The 20181-nt window shown below is 42.6% G+C and overlaps 1 protein-coding gene across 1 annotated transcript; it reads right to left on the bottom strand.

The window, feature by feature from the left end:
- Positions 1-7183: 7183 nt before the first annotated feature.
- Positions 7184-19842, bottom strand: lhx5 (LIM homeobox 5). Its single transcript, XM_070850924.1, has 5 exons — positions 19535-19842; positions 17397-17620; positions 16363-16640; positions 13440-13605; positions 7184-7527 (listed from the first exon to the last, which is right to left on the bottom strand). The coding sequence occupies exons 1-5, from the start codon at positions 19705-19707 to the stop codon at positions 7184-7186; spliced, it is 1185 nt and encodes a 394-aa protein (XP_070707025.1). The 5' UTR covers positions 19708-19842.
- Between the last annotated feature and the right edge of the window lie 339 nt (positions 19843-20181).

A 20181-nucleotide genomic window follows, 5' to 3' on the forward strand; every position in this document is an offset into this window, starting at 1 on the left:
GACAAAGAGAGTGACGTGACAGTGTCTGTACTTCATGCAGAGAAGGATCTAAACATGGTTTTCACTTAACGTGTCAGTTTAACAACGTCATGAAGTCCAGATTTCACTTCGAGAGGCTGGTTGAGAGCTTGATGTTGTGCTATTAAGGGAGTATGTGCTCATTTGGATGCAGCAGCCTGACTCTATGTGCTCTATAGCATCTGTGATGCACAGGAACAGTGAGACAAAACATCACAGGACGACTGCAGGCGACGTTAGAGTTAAAGGGAAGTAAGTAAAAGGGATCTGGCCACAAACACTCATAAAAGCACTTTTACTGTGTTAGAAAGTAACTGACTATAGTTAACTCAAACGTAGTTGCATTTCTTGCTACTTCTTCTCCGCTACATTTCAGGGAAATATCATACTTCTTACTCTACTACGTTTATTTGGCAGCTTTAGGAACCATTTACTTTTCCAATCAAAATTTTACATTAAAAAAGTTGATAAAACTCGGCACATCATTAAAATGCTTAAACAAGTGGTTATTTATTTTCCTCGTGTTAGTTAGGTGATCTGATCACTGAATCCTGGAGTACTTTTCCATGTGCTGTGTACAAATAGTAGACTTCATGAAGAACATGCTCACGAGGGATTTGCATAAACTGGTTTTCACTCTCAATTCCTCAGACTCGTGATCATGAGTTTGCTTAAAAGCTGTTCCGTTAAATATTCTGCAGCACCAAGTCACTGAAAAGTAGTGTGAACATAACATAACATAAAACAACACTGCTTCATTGAGGCTCATCTTATCCACATGTTATCTAAGGAATAATCTGACATGTTGGGAAACTCTAAAAGTTACAGAATCCACCTAACAACACATCTAAAGCTCACAGAGTAGCGTGTCTTTTGTAGTTTGGGTTTTTTTTAAAGGTTGTTTTTGGCATTCTGCCATTGTTGTTCAGCTGACAGAGGAGGCAGACAGGAAACAAGTGCAGAGGAAAGGGATATGACCAAGGGCTGTAACCAGAATCGAACCACAAAGTTGCAGGCTCCAGAACCATTCAGCAGCCTGGTGGGGCCGTTATTGGCCATTATTCACAGCTTGTTTGTTTAACCTGTTCAAAAAAACAAGAGTAAAAAAAACGACGGTCAGTTATCAGTTTTACTGTTTCTTGTCCAGGTGTAATGACTTCAGCCACACTTTGTCATTTTATGATTCGACATAAAACATTTTTTATCACCACTGGATAGAGCCAGGCTAGCTGTTTCCCCCTGTTTCCAGTCTTTATGCTAAGCATCTCTTCTGTGGCTAACGTTAATTTCAGAATGACTCCCTGGAGTCAAGCAGCAGAAGAAGCAGCTTAAAAAAACACCCAAGCACCAACCACAGCTCTACTTCTTCTGCTTAGGTTATGGCTAAAAAGTAGGTTAGTGAAACTGTGCGTTCGGATAGAGACAAATTACTGCACGCACAGTAACCGATTTAGCAACAAAGCACATATTTCAAATACTTTTATTTGCCACGCTCTGTCAGTGAGACATTCACATAATGTTCTGGCATCATGGCTATCATCATGAGTGAGTAACAAAGCTTGCTATTCTTTTATTTTCTATTCATTTTTTCATCCCCTGGCCTTGATACCATTATGAGTTTTAACCGTGAGTAATGATTTCGCTCTGCTGGATGGAAAAAAAAAAAAAAGGCCCTCTCAGATCTTGGCTCTCATTAATGCCTGTCAGTGAATCAGTTGCTCCTAACTGTTGTCACAGACATCACGCCAGCCCTGCCCTGCTCGGCTCTGTGCAGTGGCAGTCTGGATCCACTTGGTGGCGCTGTGGCTGTGTGAACGTGGGAAGCTGGGCACATTTTGATTTTGCCCAGATTTTTCTTAGACACTCTTTTGTCTTATTTCAGACAAAAACTGTCACATTCTCTGGTTTCAGGTTCCCAGGTTGGACAATCTTGACTGTAATGACTGTGAAAATGGAGAAAGATGAAAAGAAATTGACGTTACAGTCAAATAATTAAATTAGAATAGATGCTATTGACATGGATCATATCTACACATATAACATTAAACCTTGTTTTTAACTTAAATGTGATGACAAGGCATTTACTTTTTTTTAGACTCCATCACACTGTGTGCACTTGCACGTATATATTTAGTTTTATTGTGTATCCTGAAATATGGGACATCTTCTGTGGAGCAATCTTGTGGAATAAATCAAATTTGTAGTAAAATAGATAGAATTTAAAAGACTGTTCAAATAGAAGAAGTAATAAACAGATATAAGATGCCTCTCTGATATCTGATATATGACAAATCACTTTTTATCCTGTTGCTACAACCTACCTGCATCCATATGTGACATATGTGAATCAGTGTGCGTATGTGTGTGTATATATATGTATACATGCACACTGCAGGCAGGTGCATATATACAGTATATGTGTATTACTATGTACGTACCAACTAAGGGAAGGTGTAAGGCCATTGCTCTAATCTATATTTAACATTTATCTATTATTTTGTAGCTGCTTCAGCGCGTTCGTGTTCATTTGTTTATTTTTTTTGACAGAAATAAAAAAATCCATTCAAATTTCCAGATGCAACAATTGATGAATCTTATTGTTCGGGATCATCAAAAGCTGCATTGTGGAGCATCTATGTCCCCTCGGTGAGGTGAAGCCGGCTCTTCTATTTTTGCTTACACAGCCATGACTTAATGCGTCCAAAAGGTGCCCACCTGGGTGCATAAACAGTCACTCTGACATCCAGGCTATGCATGGCTTACTTCTCCTCTTTTCATTTTATAGTGTGCATGTATCACTTTATGGCATCCATCTATCTAGTAAACCTTGAAAAGGCTGTTGAGGCTCCGGATAAATCTGAGGGTGACACCCTGACAGTCCCTGATCTGCCTGTCCATGTTGCCTGAAATCTCTCTCAGCGATCGTAACTTTGCCTTCTCATGCATTCTGACATATTCCTCGCTGAAGCAGAGGTCTGTGTTTGCTTGTGTGTGTATGTGTGTGTGTGTGTGTGTGTGTGTGTGTGTGTGTGTGTGTGTGCCATCAGATAAAGCAGCTCAGCTTTAATGTTACCTGTCAAGGTGCAGCTGACGGAGAAATATACAAAAATACTGCAGCGTGATAGCTGAAAATAAGCGTTTGTGTGTGAGAATGAGTAGCTGTGATCTACTCTGAGTGAGTGTGTGTGTGTTGCAATTGAGCTTGGCATATAGACATGTTTGTGTGTGTAAAGGAGTATGTGAGTGTAATTAATGATGTGTTCCTCCTCTTCATAGGGTAATAGGATTTCCCCACCCCAGGCGGTAAAGAGAGTGGGAGGGGGGAGAAAAAGGCTGTGCACGTATGTATTTGTGTGTGTGTGTGTGTGTGTGTGTGTGAGGGAGAGAGAGAGAGTGTTTGCAGAGTTGGTGAATGGGAGCCCCATGTAGTGATGCCAACAGAGGGCCTGTGTGTGCGAGTGTGTGTGTGTTGGGGGGGGAGGGGGAACAAGCGAGTGATTTATAACAGCTACTCCAGGTCTCTCCTCTCTCCCACAGCAGCACCACAAACACATCCATTACAAAAGTATTGATGTTAATGGGATTGTTGTGTGTGTGTGTGTGTGTGTGTGTGATACAGAGGCTGCACAAGTGTGAGTGTGCACCTTTATGTGTGTGTGAGAGTGATAACCAGATGCTACTGGGTGAAAGGAAGGTGAAGGTTACTGAGGATGTTTCGTGGAGGTTTACTGGTGCTCAAGTCCCTGCACAAGTTTCTGCCTTTGTGTGTGTGCGTGTGTGTGTGTGTGTGTGTGTGTGTGTGTGTGTGTGTGTGTGTGTGTGTGTGTGTGTGTGGCTCTACTGGAGAACCACAGCTGAGGAGATGGAGTAATAAAAACCAGAGTTGAGGAAAATACTCTAGAGAGTAAACAGAGAGCGCAAATAAGAAATAAATAAAGAGGAGGTAGAGCTCCTTGGTAATGGACTGGTAGATGCTGAGGACCACATCCGCCTCAGTGTGTGTGTGTGTGAATATATATACACACACACACACACACACACTGTGTCTGCTGGTCTCCTCTCACATTACCCTTTACATTAAAACCAGTCAGGGGGAAAATTACTGCAGACCTGGGCCACCGTCTGCCCACCTGGCCCCACAGCAAGAGGAGGGGATATGGAGCCAGAGGAGGGGATAAAGAGGAGGATAAGGGGATGAGGAGCAGGGGGGGGTTGATGGGGGGGTCAGAGAAATCCGAAGAGGGACGGGGCTGCCAAAGGCGCTAGTCTGAAGTCAGTTTTGTGCACGGAGGGAGTTTCTGGTCTGAGGTCTGTGCCTGCAGGCCTCACAAAAACCCCTGACTCTGCTTCTGTTTGCAGCGTTAAAGGGGAAGAAGAGGGTTGGTTGGTTTTTTTTTGCTGACACTATATTTTAGATAGATACTTTAGAATTAAAGTTAAAGTTGCTCTCATCGGTATTCTTACATTAACAATCGATTGAATAACTGTGTGTACTATGAAAGTGGTGACTCATGGTGACGAACTCGATGAGAACCATCACCCGACTCTCAACTCCTGAGTGGTTCAGCTCTTTTAGCTCATCGTTTCGGTTTGTGAACCACAACTTCTCTGTTTTAATTCCCTCCCACCGCTCTCATAAACCTCTTTTCTAGCAGTAGGAAGCTGCTTTCAGCCAAAAAAAAGGCTCTGATTAACCCACTGCACACCACCTGCCCTGCTCCAAAAAGCAGGCAGATAAAATTAGCAACTAGCTGGAATAACTTAGCTGCTAAAGAGCAGGATATCTACCTCATAATGAATATTTATGTTTAAGAGTGAATAGTCAGCTGTTTGCTAGCATGTTAGCCAAGTTATAAGTAAATGTTGTGCTGCCCCCTAGTGGCCAAAAACATCAATTAATACAGATTTAAAACACAAAAGCATCATCTGCAAAATAAGTAGTGAAATAAAGTGCTTATTACTGAATGTGCTCACCAACAGAGTGCATTTTACAATGTAGCAACCAATAATTGATCCGTAAAATATAAATACATGGTCTATAATCACTTATTAACACATAGAAGTAATTTAATTTTAGATTAATAGAGCGCTGACTGCAGTTATAGCTAATAACTCTTTTCTTATTAGAGAGCTGTAGTTTTCCTTTCAGGACAATGCATCATCTGGTGTGAGCTCATTATATGTTTTGCTTTTAAAATAATCGACACAGTGAGTAAATAGCTGTTGCTGTAGAATAAATGCGGCGGTGCAGAAAGTGAAAAGTGGCATGAAAGGGAAATTTGAAGTGCAACCGTCTTAAATTTGTGCCTCAGTGCAGTACTTGTACTAGTAAATGTACTCACCACTACAAACTGAAGAAAATGGAGGCTGTGTGATGATTGTTTAAGAACAAAGCCAGTTCTTTAAGCTGTAAGAGAAGGTTTTATTACCAGTGCTATTTACATAGAAATAATACAGCCTTGCCCCTTTCCGCCCGCCTTCAATGCACACACACACACACACACAATCAAGCGCACACACACTCACACACACACACTCACACACACACTCACTTTTGTATCCAAGAATCTCAATACACCAGAAATAAGACACATTCTCCCTAGATCTTATACAGTGTTGAAAGGAAATGATCTTAAAACAGGAACTCGATTTAACTCATTGTGTTCAAACAGCATTACAAGTGGTGGATGTGTTTCATTTAAGACATGTCGTGTATGATGAAACAGAGCCGAGAGAGGAAAGATGAAATGGATTTGAAACTGGAGATTGTGAGAAGGTTTCGCATTGAATAATATCAACTAACTTGAGTTGTATGTCTCCTTTTGGAAGGAGAGGTGAAAACAGTGTTCCTTTTAATGTGGTTGCACAAAGGCTGACTTTTCAAATAGACGCCCCGATGACACATGGCCCTGAAATTGCAGAATTGTCTATTGGGATTATTTAGACATTAAAAAAGAGAATTTGTCCTCTGCAGCACAAAGATGTTCATATACACACAGCCGGACCCTGCTGCTTTGAGCTGATTTTTAATTCTGTGTGTTTTAAGGCCACTAGATGGCAATGAGTGCTTCAGAGCAGACAGTGGTAATGTCACAGATGTTGTCTGCCCCCTCTTTTGTTTTCTCTCTTTAGAGGAAGGAGACCTCAGCTGTTGAAGGAGATTCTCCATTATGGGTTCAATGTTCTTTTGAAAATCATTTCCATTAAAACATGTTTTTTAAAAGGGACAGTAACAAAAGGAAGGTCAGGTGAAGCAGTCTGCAGAGCAGAACTATCAGGGCCGACTGGATGGGTGTGAGATGTGTGTGCGCGTGTGTGTGTGTGCTTGAGTGGGTACAAGTGTCTGTGTAATTGTGTCCGTGTTTTGAATAATGGTATAGACAATCCTTCTTTTGAGCTATGATCAAGAACACTTTTTGTGCATTAAGGGACTTACAGCTGAGATGTGTGCTAGAGAAAGTCAATGCAAGAGGTCTGTGTGTGTGTGTGTGTGTGTGTGTGTGTGTGTACAGTTTCTATCAAGAAGCAGCCTTTGATTTGACATATTGTCAGAGGTGAGTGTTTAAAGCAAACGTTTCTGACTAAACATCGTGTCTTGATTGCCACAAACGTGTGTGTATGGACATTAAAGCATGTATTAAAACCTGGTCCTTTGTCTTTTTAATACTGAGGGTGGGGATGAAACTCAATGTAAAGCAACAGAATGGAAAATAAAACAACAACTAATATTGCTTTGAAGCAACATTTTTGAAAAATGTGGTGAGAAATTAAGAGAACTAAAGGTGCCCCCTTTGACGTTTCTGTCTAATGTGTTCCTAAAGCATTAGAAGATACCTTTGTTAACACCAAGGGGAAGGCGAGTAGCATTTTTGCTGGGTGGAATCGCAACATTTTTTTGAAATACTTCAAGTCCAGTAATCCAGGAAGGGATATGCTTTGGAGTATCTACTGGGCAGCAAATATTACTTTTTCCAGCAAGCTGTCCCATTTCCATGTCCATCAGTTCGTCAGTTGTGAAAATCAGTCCGTGATTTTAAAAAGTCTTCCATAGAAATTTCAGCTGGACTGTTCACTCCACAATGTGGGTGTTTCTCCTCCCGATCCATCTCCTGAATTAACCAGGCTGACATCCAGCCGAGGAATGGTCCCTGCGGTCCCTTGTCCTTTACCAGGCTGTAGTTTCTCCCATCTCCTGGCCTTGGTGGGACATGGGCGCGCTGTAGCTGGAGTTACTAGCCAAGGAGAAAGGAGGACTGGGTCCGCCCCCGTAAGCCTCCCCTGGGACAGGCTGCAGGGAGCTCGGTAAGCCCGGCTCCGGACTGGGGGTTTCCGCATGGGAGATCATGTCCGTGAACCTTTGGTCGTCTGAAGGGTGGTGGCCTGACCCCTCCATGGCTGCAGAGCCCAGGATGTAGGGAGACTCGGCTGGAGACTGAGCCTGCGAGGATGGAGGGCCGTGGGGGAAGAAGTCGTAGTTACTTCCTGGTCCGTAATAGTCACCTTGGTATTCTGTGGAGGGACAGGAGAACACATGAGGTTGGACTTTGAATGTACAGTACATAAAAACATTCGCAGTTCCCCACAGCGGCGGGCAATCTTACACACCTCCAGCCCTACCTAAGTGGTGAAATTGATCATGTCCAATTTCCAACCAACCGATCACCAACAGCCTCATTTGAGTGTATAAACAACTCCACACCTCTCCACCTCAGTTCTCTCGCCTTTCACACACTGCATTCATCTCCCTCACTCATTCAGCTCGCAGTCATGCGTGCACCTCGATGGATTCCCCTGCTGAAACTTCAGGATTTGGATGAGGAACTCCAAAATGAGATTCCAGCTCCCCTGCAGCCCTGCCAGGCCCTGCCGGCTGCATCTCTCTCTGTGCCGTGTCTAACAACAGCAGCAGCCCCCTGCCCTACCTCAACGGGCTGTGGCTACTTCCTGAGATACACAAATCATACTTCATTATTCCCAGCATGCAATGCAGTTAGGGCTGCAACTAATGATTGTTTTCAATATCAATTAATATGACATGTATTTTCCCGACTTATCGAGTGATCGTTTATTCTCTAAAGCATCTGAAAATAGTGTAAGATGCACATTACAATTTCCTACAGCCCAGTGGGACGTCGGTACGTTATTTGTTTTGTCTGACCACAGGTCCAAAACCAAAACATATTCAATTTACAGTAAAATAAACCAGAGAAAAGCAAGAAATCCTCTCGAACAAGGCAACATCTAGCATTTCGCTTTAAAAATCAATGAACAAAAGATTTACCAATTAATTATCGGGTGAATATTAACTAATCGTTTCCTACATCCAGCCTTGTTTCTCCTCTTGAATTCTTCATCCCAACTATTTTTCCCTTTTAATTAATCTCTCTGCTCAGTTTTGTCCACCTCATGTCGGCCTTAGGTTTCAGCTCAATCTTGTTGCTGCTGGATTATTATCCAAAATTACGGTGTTGCATCAGAATAGTTTTCCACAGAAGACGAATCAGTCGTGGTAGTGACGTGTTTACCCCTTTCTATTCTTATCTTTGCAGTGATATTAACTGTGCAGCACCACAAGACAAAACGGTTCTCATTCAAAGCAAATCATTAGAAAGAGCTCTGTTCATTCAATGACTTCATGCAAATACCCAAAACAAGCAGGAAGAATGACTTCTCTTGTCTGTAAATTATCCTAAACCTACATGGCACTTCCTACTTTCACTTTTAAAAAAGGCACAAATGTAAATCTCACAGAGGAAAAGTCAGTAAGATTCATCCTCTGGAGACCACGAATGTCTGCACAACATCTGATAGTTGTTGATGTATTTCAGGACCAAAAGATCTTTTATTTATCTTGTGAGTGAAAATATATGTACTGGAACTCCAACGTCTCTGGAATATTTGAACAAAGCTTGATTCATCATTTGTCTCTTTTTTTTTTTTTTTTTTGTCTAAATTATTCAACGCTCTCACAAAATTCACTTCAAAGTGCTGCAGCAACAACTGGCATATCAATGACAGAGTACAGCCTAAATTCCTTGCTCTCACAGAAAATCTCCAGCACACACTCGGATTTACAAATATGCTCTACCTAACCCCTAACGCTGACTGACATGTTTATGCCTCTGAGAGGTTTCAGCGCAATTTGGGCCCCAACTCCTGTTTGACGTCTCCAGGTATATTCACATTTATAAAACAAATTAGCAAAAAAACAAAACAAGAAGGCCGACAGTATCGAGCTATGCGGGTTTTTAAGATATCTGCCTCCACCTCGATACGACAGAAGCGAATGGAATTTGTTTCTGGCGCTCGCAGCATTGAACAATTGGATCTAAAAAATCAACAGTAACACAGAATGTTCCTGTTACCTGGATAACGGATAACTCTCGCTGCGAACGGTTTTCATCGGGACTGTATCTCTGATAGGTTCATTTGTTTTGTGAACACAGAAATCTCAGAGACAAATATTTCAAACCTGGACCAATAAAACCAAAACGACCTGCAGAACCAAACAACACAGCAGGTAAAACACTGTTTCTCTTGTTTCCAAGCAGTGCACATACAGTATGAATCCAGTCCTGAATGCCAAGCCGCTCTGCACATTTAGATATAACCAACCAAGCAGCCACTGGGCTCCTTTTGCTCCTTCCTCTCAGAGCAGCCCTCTGTTGACTGTACTAAGAACTATAACATCACATTCACCTCATTCATTAACTGATGACACCATGCAAGGTGCCAACCTGATCACCAGCCAGATACTAACAGTTCACACACATTCACACGCCAATGCACACATTCAGGAGCAATTTGGGGTTCAGTATCAGGAACTGACCCACCGATCTCCTGATTAGTGCACCAGCTGCTCTGCCACTGAGCCACATATGTACCAAGTATGTGGTGCATGTTGGGCACACAGCTGGTCACCCGAGCCGGCACGAGCTGCACCGCTCAACTTTAAAAGGAACAGATGAGAAGCTCCAAACCGCTCTCATGAATGTCTGTTAAACAGGTAAGTATACAAATGACATGTTGTAGTTTTACATGTGGGGGTGGGGGTGGGGGGGTTGGCTGGGACTTCCTGTGGTCTCCGCTGGTTGCCTGGCAACCTCACGCAAAAAAGACAAGACTCCAGGAAGTTGCTGCACCCCAGTTTACCTTTGCACAGAGCTGAGCTAGCTGTGTCACCATGTTCCCAGTCTTTATGCCACGATAAACTATCTATACATTCAACAGAGAGATATGGGAGGAATATTCATCTTCTCATCGAGCTCCTGGCAGAAAAGTGAAAAGGCGTGTTTACCCAAAATGTCATAAACCTGACGGCACAATGATCCTGTCCACACAGCCACAGGCTCAGAGAGGGTCAGGTGAGAATCAGACGTATTTGTGCATATTCATTAGACGTGTCATTCCCTAAAAGTGCATTTCTTTAGTTGTCTATCAGAAAAAAATAAAGCCAAAACAGTTTAAAGAGGGATTCCTTCGCTCCACATCAGTCAATTACTTCACACGCCGTTTGCATCCATTAACAATTACAAACCTCCACCTGCCTTCTGCTCCTCACCTCTCGCATATTCTCCTTCCAAATTTACACCCGCCTTTGCTCCAAATTACCTCAGTTACATTAAATCCATTCTGTTTCAACACCACCTTGAACTGCAATCGATGGCAGACTTTATCCCGGTGCCCCAGATGTTGCACTAGCATCTCTCCACTCCCACCATATGCTCCTCTCTCACCCCTGTTCCAGTCTAAACCGCCAGAATCAGAGACGAGCAGCTTAGATATCAGGAAATATGTCGCCTAATTATAACAACTGTATGTATTTGCTGTTGCACGCGGCTTTCGGAGATGATCAAGAGAAATAATAAAAGCTGACATGACTTCCACAAACAAGCTAATTATTTAATCTCACAATCAGGCCCCTGCTAGTTTGGCCGACCTTGAGAATAAGCAACAAGCTTGTGTTGTGAAGTGTGTGTGTTGTATGTGTGTGTGTGATGGGGGTGTGGGTTGAGGGAGGGGGGGAGGGGTGTGTGTGTTGGGGAGAGAGGGGGGTGGGGGGTGGGGGGTGCATTGGCTCTGCAAACTATAATTACACTCGCACATGCAGACGCACTATACCACACACAGGCATTCCTCCCTCTAAGCAGCGGCGGAGGAGCATAAGGAAGCAGCGAGCTCGGATAAAGGCGAGCAGACTGGCCTGTGCTGCTGCAGCACAAAAGGGTGTGAAAAGCAGCGTGCGAAGAAAGCAAGAGAGATGAGAGCGAGGGATGATGGTTTTGTCCTCTGTTTTCCCCTCCCACTCCCTGCGTTGCAGCCTTGACGGCTCCAGTTCATTGTATCCTCAATGCCGGGGCCCTTCAGGTAGATGTGCAGGAGCTGTATAGAAACCACGGCTCTCAGACTGTCTATGAAAAACAAACTGCTGATATATATGACAGGTGCGTCTGGTTTATGCCTCTGGTTCAGTGTGGAGCTGCTAGCACCGGGTTATTATTTGCTGTCTGCCTACTATTGTCTTTTTCCTGATCCAGGCAGCCAACAGAGGCTTAAATACTCTGGAATCCAGATTTAATTTTTCTAGTTGCTCTTGATTCAAACTGTGTTTTTACGCCTTCTGGAGATTAAATTGTTTTCCAAGCAGACAAGTTAAAGAGAAACTAGAGTTAAAAAACACATCTTTTTATTAGTAATTAATTGTCACACGTGGGGAGCAACAAACGAGGTGAGCTTCATCATCACCATCGTTCAGTGGAAAGAATCTGCCACGGCTACAAACATCAGTCAAAATAAATGTGAAATTAAAATTCCATCAGTTTTTAAAGGAATGCGTTCATGGTCAAGCGCCACAAATAGTTTTGTTTAGGAATATGTAATCTCTCTTTTCAAACTGAGGATATTTTCCATTTCATTATTTCACAGCTTTATTTTGTTTTAACACTTAAACACTTTTTTTTCTCCTTCTTTAATAATTTGTTCAAGATGTAGCTGCTTTATTTCCAAGAATGAAATTTGCACATTTTAGGAGAGAGAATGGCGCTGAAGATGTGAGTTTTTATTGAATGCTGTAACCTTTAAATGGCTAGAAGGCACCGCCTCATCTCTATTAAAACTTAGGGGACATTAAAAGGGTGACACCGGGATCACATTTCACACACCCTGCAGATGTTCTTTATTTTTCCAGAGATTACACTTGCTGTTTTTGAAGCTCTCCATCCTGAAAGGGTGCAGGTAAATTAAATATAAGTTGATCTTAAATGCCTGACTGAGGTATGCCACCTCATGCTGCACGACGTTCACCGCTAGCTGTGTTTACAAAGAGTCTGATTGGGATCCATCTGTTCCCATCGAACGTTTATCCTCCAGGCTGTACAGCAAGTCTCAGTATGTGAAAGCTAAAACTCTTTACTTCCATTCCTCTGTGAATACTGAGAGGAGCCAAACTAGACTTTTTCTTGCATTTTGATCAGCGAACAAAAGTTTCTTCAGGTGGATTTCCAAGTAAAAGTGAAACTCTCTAGGGAACATACACACCGACTGAACAGTGTTCAAGGTTGGAGTCGAATTAAGGACAAATCATACGTTGGCTCTTTGAACAAAAGATGAAAAGGTTCAAATAAACTACACTGAGGTCACATCTGTAGCGTACAGCAGATCTTTATGTAATCTCCTCGCAGCCTCGTACTGTAACCGGCAGCCTTGCTGGTGCTGCTGAAGATTTTGAAGTGAGGGTGAAACCAGGACCCTGATTATTCTGAACAGAATAGAGCCCAGTATTTCACACTTCTACTGCAGAAGTTGAAGAAGCTACAGTCATGGTGATACCGTAGATTTACAGATAGAGGACATACAGTAAATGGTGGAAAGTGATTTTACATTTTATGCAACTTTTTACTCCTCCACTGCATCTTAAGGGGGAAATGTTGCACCCTGTTTGTCCGACAGCTTTAGTGACACCCAGTGCATCTCCAGACAGACTCTGATGGTGATTTGGATGTGAATGTTTGTGATTCCTTTATGTGTAGAGAGAATTCTCCTCCTTCCCAAAATAAACTATTAAATAAACCATTTCAGACCCTCGTGGACCAGCTGGTCTGATGCACCGGCACAAAGCTGAAAACAGGCTGTTTTTCTGAGCTCGTGAAAAGTTTTGAGACGTTTTAGAGACGTCTCATCGACCATGATGCATTGCTCTGGATTAAACCTCCCAGCATTATATGAAATAGATCAAATTAACTAAACCTTAAACATCTACAGTAAAAACACAGCAGTAATATTAATCCAGAAACTTGCAGTATTTCTACCTTTCATTGGAAAAGTACATTTTGCATACTTCAGGTTTTGAATGCAGGATTCTTACTTGTAGTGAAGTATTTTCATTTGTATTGCCACAAGTTAACACTTTATGTATTTCTTACCTCCGTAGTAGCCGTAGGCCCCTGGTCCTAAAATGTCTGGATCCTCCAGCCGGCCTCCCAGGGGCCTCATCCTCCTCGGGCCCCTGAAGAAGGCGTGCCGCCGGGCCCCCAGCGCACTCAGCTGCTTCATTCGCCGCTCTTTGGATCTTCTGTTCTGGAACCAAACCTGCATCGAACCAGCGAGACGGGGTCACAGTTATGAGCTGATCTCATCGTTTTAAAAAGGGCTTCAGCTTGAACTGCAGCCTTTTCCTTCAGCTCTCAAAGAGCACGTGACCGTTCCTCCACCACTGCTTTCACTCAAACTTCTCCAACTCCGTATCCCAAGAGGACAAAACACGTCGTCGTACGATTCAGACTCTAATCACAATTACTACAATCTCTACAAATGCATGAAGCACAAGTGACAGAACTGAAAGCAAATTAATATGTATCAGCCTAATTTGAATCCTGATCATTTTAGGTAATCTCACTGATCTCTCCAATTTCATGCTCACTGTTACAGAGTTTGTGTTGGAACCACAGTTCACATGAAAACTGAAAATGCTGTTTTTTTTAAACCAGTTTTTGTACATTTCAACCTGGAAAATTCATTTAAATGGCTCTTATTCAAGAACTACCATCTACTTCTTACAAATGACAAACAGTATTTGCTTCTGGCTTATAATTATCCCAATTCTCTGGCACCTCTGTCGCCTGTATTTCCTGCATAACAGTTACATGCAGCTTCTTTTCATTGGTATGAATTGAGGTTTTAGTTCAAGCGGTTGAACTTAACAGAAAAAAGTATGTCAGTGTAATTTCAGACCTTGATCAATCTAGTAATATCAGAGGCATGTGTGGCTGTTATTCACTCAGGTGGGAATATATATATATATATATATGTATAAATTCATACAATATATCTCTGAAAGGCACAAATTATCAAAGCCTGAGACAGAAATGAAGAAAAGCGTAAAGATGCTGCGTTTTAAATGAAGACTCTTATATCTTTACACCTACAAACTGGAACCAGAAAGAAAAAAAACACACACTTTCTGCAGCACTTTCCCCGTTAGAAAATTGAGATGAACAGCAGAGTAACATAAACACGGCCAGTGTACATCCTAATACACCTCAGTACAAGTTAGAATAAACAGTCAAAGCCATAAATCAGAGCATAAAAGGCCTTATCACTCACGTTGAATAAACCGTCTTTGAAGAGGAACAAAGGAGGATTTCAAAATTGGAAACCTGCACCCCATACGGGAGAATGTCTGCATTATAAGCACATAACACATCTTGTTTCGCCTTTGCATCGCTGCTGCATAATGATGTATGTTCACCCCAGCCCGGCTACACCAGAGGCAGAATCCCACTGTGCTGCAGATTAACAAAAACACACACACACACGCACAAAAACACCCATACCCACTTAGGCTCTGTTCTATGTGCTCCAGCGTAAAGGCGACACCTGCTTATTGAGAACAATCGTCTAACTGTAGGGTACATTTTTATGGAAATGCTCTCGCTCCCCTCGAGAGAGCGTTGCTTAGGGATTACATACACATGCTGGAGAAGCAGCGTGGCTCACAGGGCTCCCCGTGCTGAGAGCAATAGTATTTAACACACAGTGAACGGGCAGGAGGATGACGAAACACAGCCTCCATTTTGGCTCCAAGCAACACACAGGGGTGGGGATCGAGGATGGAGGGACGGACTGCCTGACTGATGAATTGATTGATTGATTGTTTGAGCTCTGTTGATGCAGCTCTCTCTCTCTCTCTCTCACACACACACACACACACACACACACACACGGCAGCCTGCAGTATATGATATAGATGAGGCAGTGGAGGGGCCCCCGGTCTGCTCTAATAAGCAATGGGAACAGGCTGTAAGTGAGTAAGAGCAGATAGGTGGGAAAGGGGAGGGTGGTATGCAAATCTGTGAAATCAGTGATAATTACACAAAAAGCCACATCACAGTTGGCAGAGATGGTGCTAATCATCCTGACACAGTCTGCACCCAGACTCTCTCTCTGTGTGTGTGTGTGTGTGTGTGTGTGTGTGTGTGTGTGTGTGTGTTTGGGGATGGAGAGACAGGCACAGAGAGGTCCACAACAGTGTGCACTCTGGTGTTATTCTGCAAAACATGTTTGTGTGCGGGGTTCCTTTTGCCTTTGGCCAAAACAACACTAACCTTTCTCTAATTTCATGGCTGTGCAGCAGAAATAAACTGCTGTCTGCACAAAATAAATGACATTCTTGGAAAACACATAGCGTTCAATTTTTATCCATGCATCAATAAATTGGATTACTAGATCTTAATTTCAGAGCATAAATGAATGCCTGCAGATATGGATATAGCATTATGGAAATTGGAGGCAAACAGGAATGCAATTATTATTAGAAATAAATAAATAAAAAAGTAGAGTGAGCGCCATTAAATTTGATTGTTTTTTTTAAAAAAAAAGTAATAAAGACATTAAATAGAATAAAAAGAATTTTGATTCTTATAAATGAAAATATTAAAAATTGCTGCAGTATGAGATTCTATTCTCATTTTATGTGTGTTTTTTTGAATTATTATAATATATATAAGATAAAATGCAAACTGTATTATGTGTAAAGACATGTATTATCATTTTAGGAGTCTTATTCTGGCATTAATTTTTTTTTTTTTTAAACAGACAAAATAGTTCCCATATAAAATGGTGGCGGAGGGTTAACTGTGGATCTTTATCCTGCTAATAGAGCACATCAGGCTTTCTCTAACACATAATGAGGCCTTCAATTAAATCTCTGTGCATCTGAGTGAAATTAAGAAGTTAATTTCACTGATTTATAATCCGTCATTTCTCTCTAATTTGTCTTTGTCTGCGCAGATCCTCCCTCGGCCCCGCACGCACACAGAGACCGTAACAGCGCACGGCTCCTCTCACCTGGATGACCCGCATGTTTAGTCCCGTTTCCTGGGCCAGCTGTTCTCGGATGTGCCGGGTCGGTTTCGGCGTGGCGACAAACGCGGCCTTTAACGTTTCCAGCTGCTTGGCCTTGATGGTGGTCCGGGGCCCCCGCCTTTTGGTGCCCGAGTTCTGCTCCTCATTCTCAATATTGTTCGTTTCCTTATCTGAGGACGTTGAATTGTCCGTCTCTTTTATGTCGTCCTGTATTGGGTCCTGCAGATCCGGCGATAAACTCCTATCCGTACACGACGACACTGGGGGGAGCGGGAGGGAAAACAAACAAGAGGAAGGTCACGATCCGAAATGTCAGGGAGGAGGAGGAGGAGGAGGATGGGGAGGGGGGGTGCTTTAATTAGGCCTCGAGTTGCCAACACAGGAAAATATGTCTCCAAAATATGACTCTTTACGCATAAAACACAAATAAAATCTAAATATTTCATATTTTATTTGTATTTTTTTGTTTATTTAAACATCATGTGCAGATTTTCTACTTAAATTATATAATAACTAAAAAAAATAGCCTGTAACATTTCTTACAAAAGGCTCCAATCCGCACTCCAAATAAAAAAGGGACAAAACGCACGCGCTCCGAGGGAACATTAGATGTGAATTAACATCAACAGCAGCACAAACAAGGGCGCGTGACCCCGCCGGTGCACGAGCTTTTCTATGGGGATGAATAGACAGCGGGAAGAGGAGCAGCACACACGGACACACTCATCCCCAGTGGAGCCTGCGTACAACAACACGGAGCCATTGTGTCCTGTGGAGGTAAATATTGGAGCTATTCATGTGACAAGGCTGCGGTGAGATGTTCTCCACGGAATACTGCAAACTACATCTTACAAGTCCCCTACTCTTCCTCTCTTTTGTTCCTTGGATGGCTCTTGGTTCATGGTTATCCTCACTCCTACATATCAAACATACATCTGCTGGTCCAGATCGAACAGGAGGAAAAAAAATTACGCACAAAAAAAAAATCACATAAATCTTATTATCGGTTTAATTACCTGAGTTCAAGTTGACTTCCTTAATGGCCCCGGAGGTCAAATAATCTTCTTTGCACACAAACTTGTTTTCGTCTATGACATAGAGCTCCTCTCCCGTGGACAGCTGCTTGTTACACACCATGCAGGTGAAGCAGTTCAGGTGGAACACCTTGCTGCGGGCTTTGCGGACCAAGTCGTTTGGCGAGATTCCCTGCAGGCAGCCCGCGCATTTTGTGCCAAACCGCCTGGAAAATAATAATAATTACAATTATATATATATATTTGATAATATTTGTTTTGTTTTTTTTTTTAAAACAAAGCGTGTGTCTAGGCCCACACGCAGTGATAATAATAACACAGAAAAGGGGCCCTGTTAGAAATAACACATCACATACTTATTATTATTAACAATAATAATAAGAATAATAAACTGCCCTGTTATGTCTGCATATGTACACATCAGTGACAGTAAAAGCATTATTAATAATTCCAGCACTAACATCTATAATTACGCCAAAATCAACAGAGGTTGATGGAACAGAAGAGAAAAATAATACTAATAATAATAATAATCTGATTTCTGAGTATAAAAATACTGATAATATACTAATATATATAAACACTAAATAATAATAATAATAATAATAAATATTAATCTATTTCTTCACATTAAATAAAACACTAAATAAACGCAGGGCTCTGTGCTGGTTTAATGATGGCGGCGCACATCATTAAACCGAAAAAAAAATAATAAAAAATGAAGTCAGACTTTTTAAAAAGCTGCACGCTCATTATTTTGACGGAGGTGCTCTGACAATAACCCCACGCAAAACGTATTAGTGACAATCAACACATTGTAGCCGAGGATATATTATAGGATTAGGCAGAGTGGGAGCATCTTAGCGTGGAAATCTTCTCTTAATCCATATTCACCCGCTTAAATACCGGGTGGGAAGACTCATCAATTTGATACACAAATAGCCCCCAAATATAAATTGTGCAGAATCTCCCTCCTGGTTTGACAGGATGAGTCAGAGTGAAGCAGAAGAAGAAGAAGAGGAAGAGGAGGTGTTTCCCACCCTTTTTCCTGTAATTTCCTCATGAAAAGAGGTGAAATCTGGCTGCTGGCTGCAGTTATTCTGGAGTTTTTCTCCTGCTCGGGTGCTTTTTTATTAACAGGAGGAGTTCTGGCAGATGCTGGAGGATGACTTTGGGCCTCCTGTACCTGGATTTTCAGCCGGCCCATCAGGGAGGGGGCGGGCAGGGGGGTGCTTAAGCCTTTGGGTGAAAGCAAGCGCCCCTTTTGTGGAGCATTGTTTTAACACTAATGTAGGCTTGTCTCTCCATTTGCAATGTATCGCTCCACTGTCCCTCTTTCACATGCATGGCCAAGCCTCCCCCAGCGAAAGGGCACAACTCTACTTACACAACAAATGGACATATTAGGGTGATTACTGTTTCGCCTGGCTAATGGCTGCCCATTTAAATCCACCGCTTGATGGGACCTGCGGTAACACGATGGCCAAGGCCGAGCGAGGCCAATAATGGCCCGTCCCGACAAAGGCTAATGCGTCTTACATGTCATTAGACAATTTGGGAGAAAATAACTGACACATACAAATGAAAATGATGCTAAGAGAGTGCGACGGGGGACAAACAAGGGCTTCACTTATCACTCAATTACCTGAAACACTTTTTAGGAATTGCGAACCGGTTAATGGCCTAATGGGTGTTTGAGAAAGTGTCTGCATGTGGAAAATAGATAAAAACACACGTGGGTCCACGGTGAGATTCAATTTTAGGTCAGCTTTCTTTTTATTTATGTGGGAAATATTTAATACTGGGGAGGCATTAAAATCCTACATTTTGAAAGATCAATTCTGATTTATTCTACATGGGAACTAGTTTTATTTTATGTGAGTTAAGAACTGTTTTAACCTAAATTAGTTTATATTGTTCGCCTGTGTTCATATAATTTAAGTTTAAATTTGACTTATCTTATTTAATCATTTGAGTTCTCTGTATTTATTTTCACATTTTTCTGATTATATCCCCCCCACACACACACACACACATCTCGGCCTAATCTTAAACTGTGGGTGAAGGCTGGAGTCAGAGCACAGTTTTAAAGAAAAACCTGAATCCACTCTCTCTGTTACCTGAAAAAGTCCATTTTGCAATAGAGCTTTCCGTCCCTGGAGAAGCACTTCTCGGTGAGGTTGCAGTTGCACTCGCAGCACTGGACGCACTTGGCGTGCCAGGCTCGGTCCAGCACGTTGAGGAGGAACCGATCCAGGATGGGCCGTTCGCAGCCGGCACAGTGGACCATCATGTCTCCGGCCTGCAGGACGCCGAGTGCCGACCTTCCCACACGGACTGCGCTGCTCGGACTGGGGCAACCCGGGTCTACGCGGAACAACGTCTTGGCTCCGGGAGGTTTGCTGTCAGGCGAAAACTGGAGGAGGCTCCCGTTCAACGGCGGCGGAGTGACAATCCCCGGGTTTTGTTGTAGTCCTGGTCCCGTCTGGTTGTTGTCCTGCCACTTGTCACAATCCACAATCCAGAGGAGAGGAGGAGAGATCTGAGCCGCGCCAGCTGATGGACTGCGTAATGGACAACCCGGTCATGTTTTCTCACGAGCGCACAGTTAAAACAGCATTATTCACACGTGTTTATTTCTGGTATTTCATCCCTGGCTCGTGCTTTGTTTTGGGTCCAGTCATTTCCTTCGGGCTCACCTCACGTCGCCACTTTCGCATCACTGTGCCTGGGTTATCACGAGGTTTTACCAGCGCGACGCGCATCC

The sequence above is a fragment of the Pempheris klunzingeri genome, chromosome 19 (genome assembly GCF_042242105.1).
Source record: "Pempheris klunzingeri isolate RE-2024b chromosome 19, fPemKlu1.hap1, whole genome shotgun sequence".
In the NCBI taxonomy this organism is placed as follows: Eukaryota; Metazoa; Chordata; class Actinopteri; order Acropomatiformes; family Pempheridae; genus Pempheris; species Pempheris klunzingeri.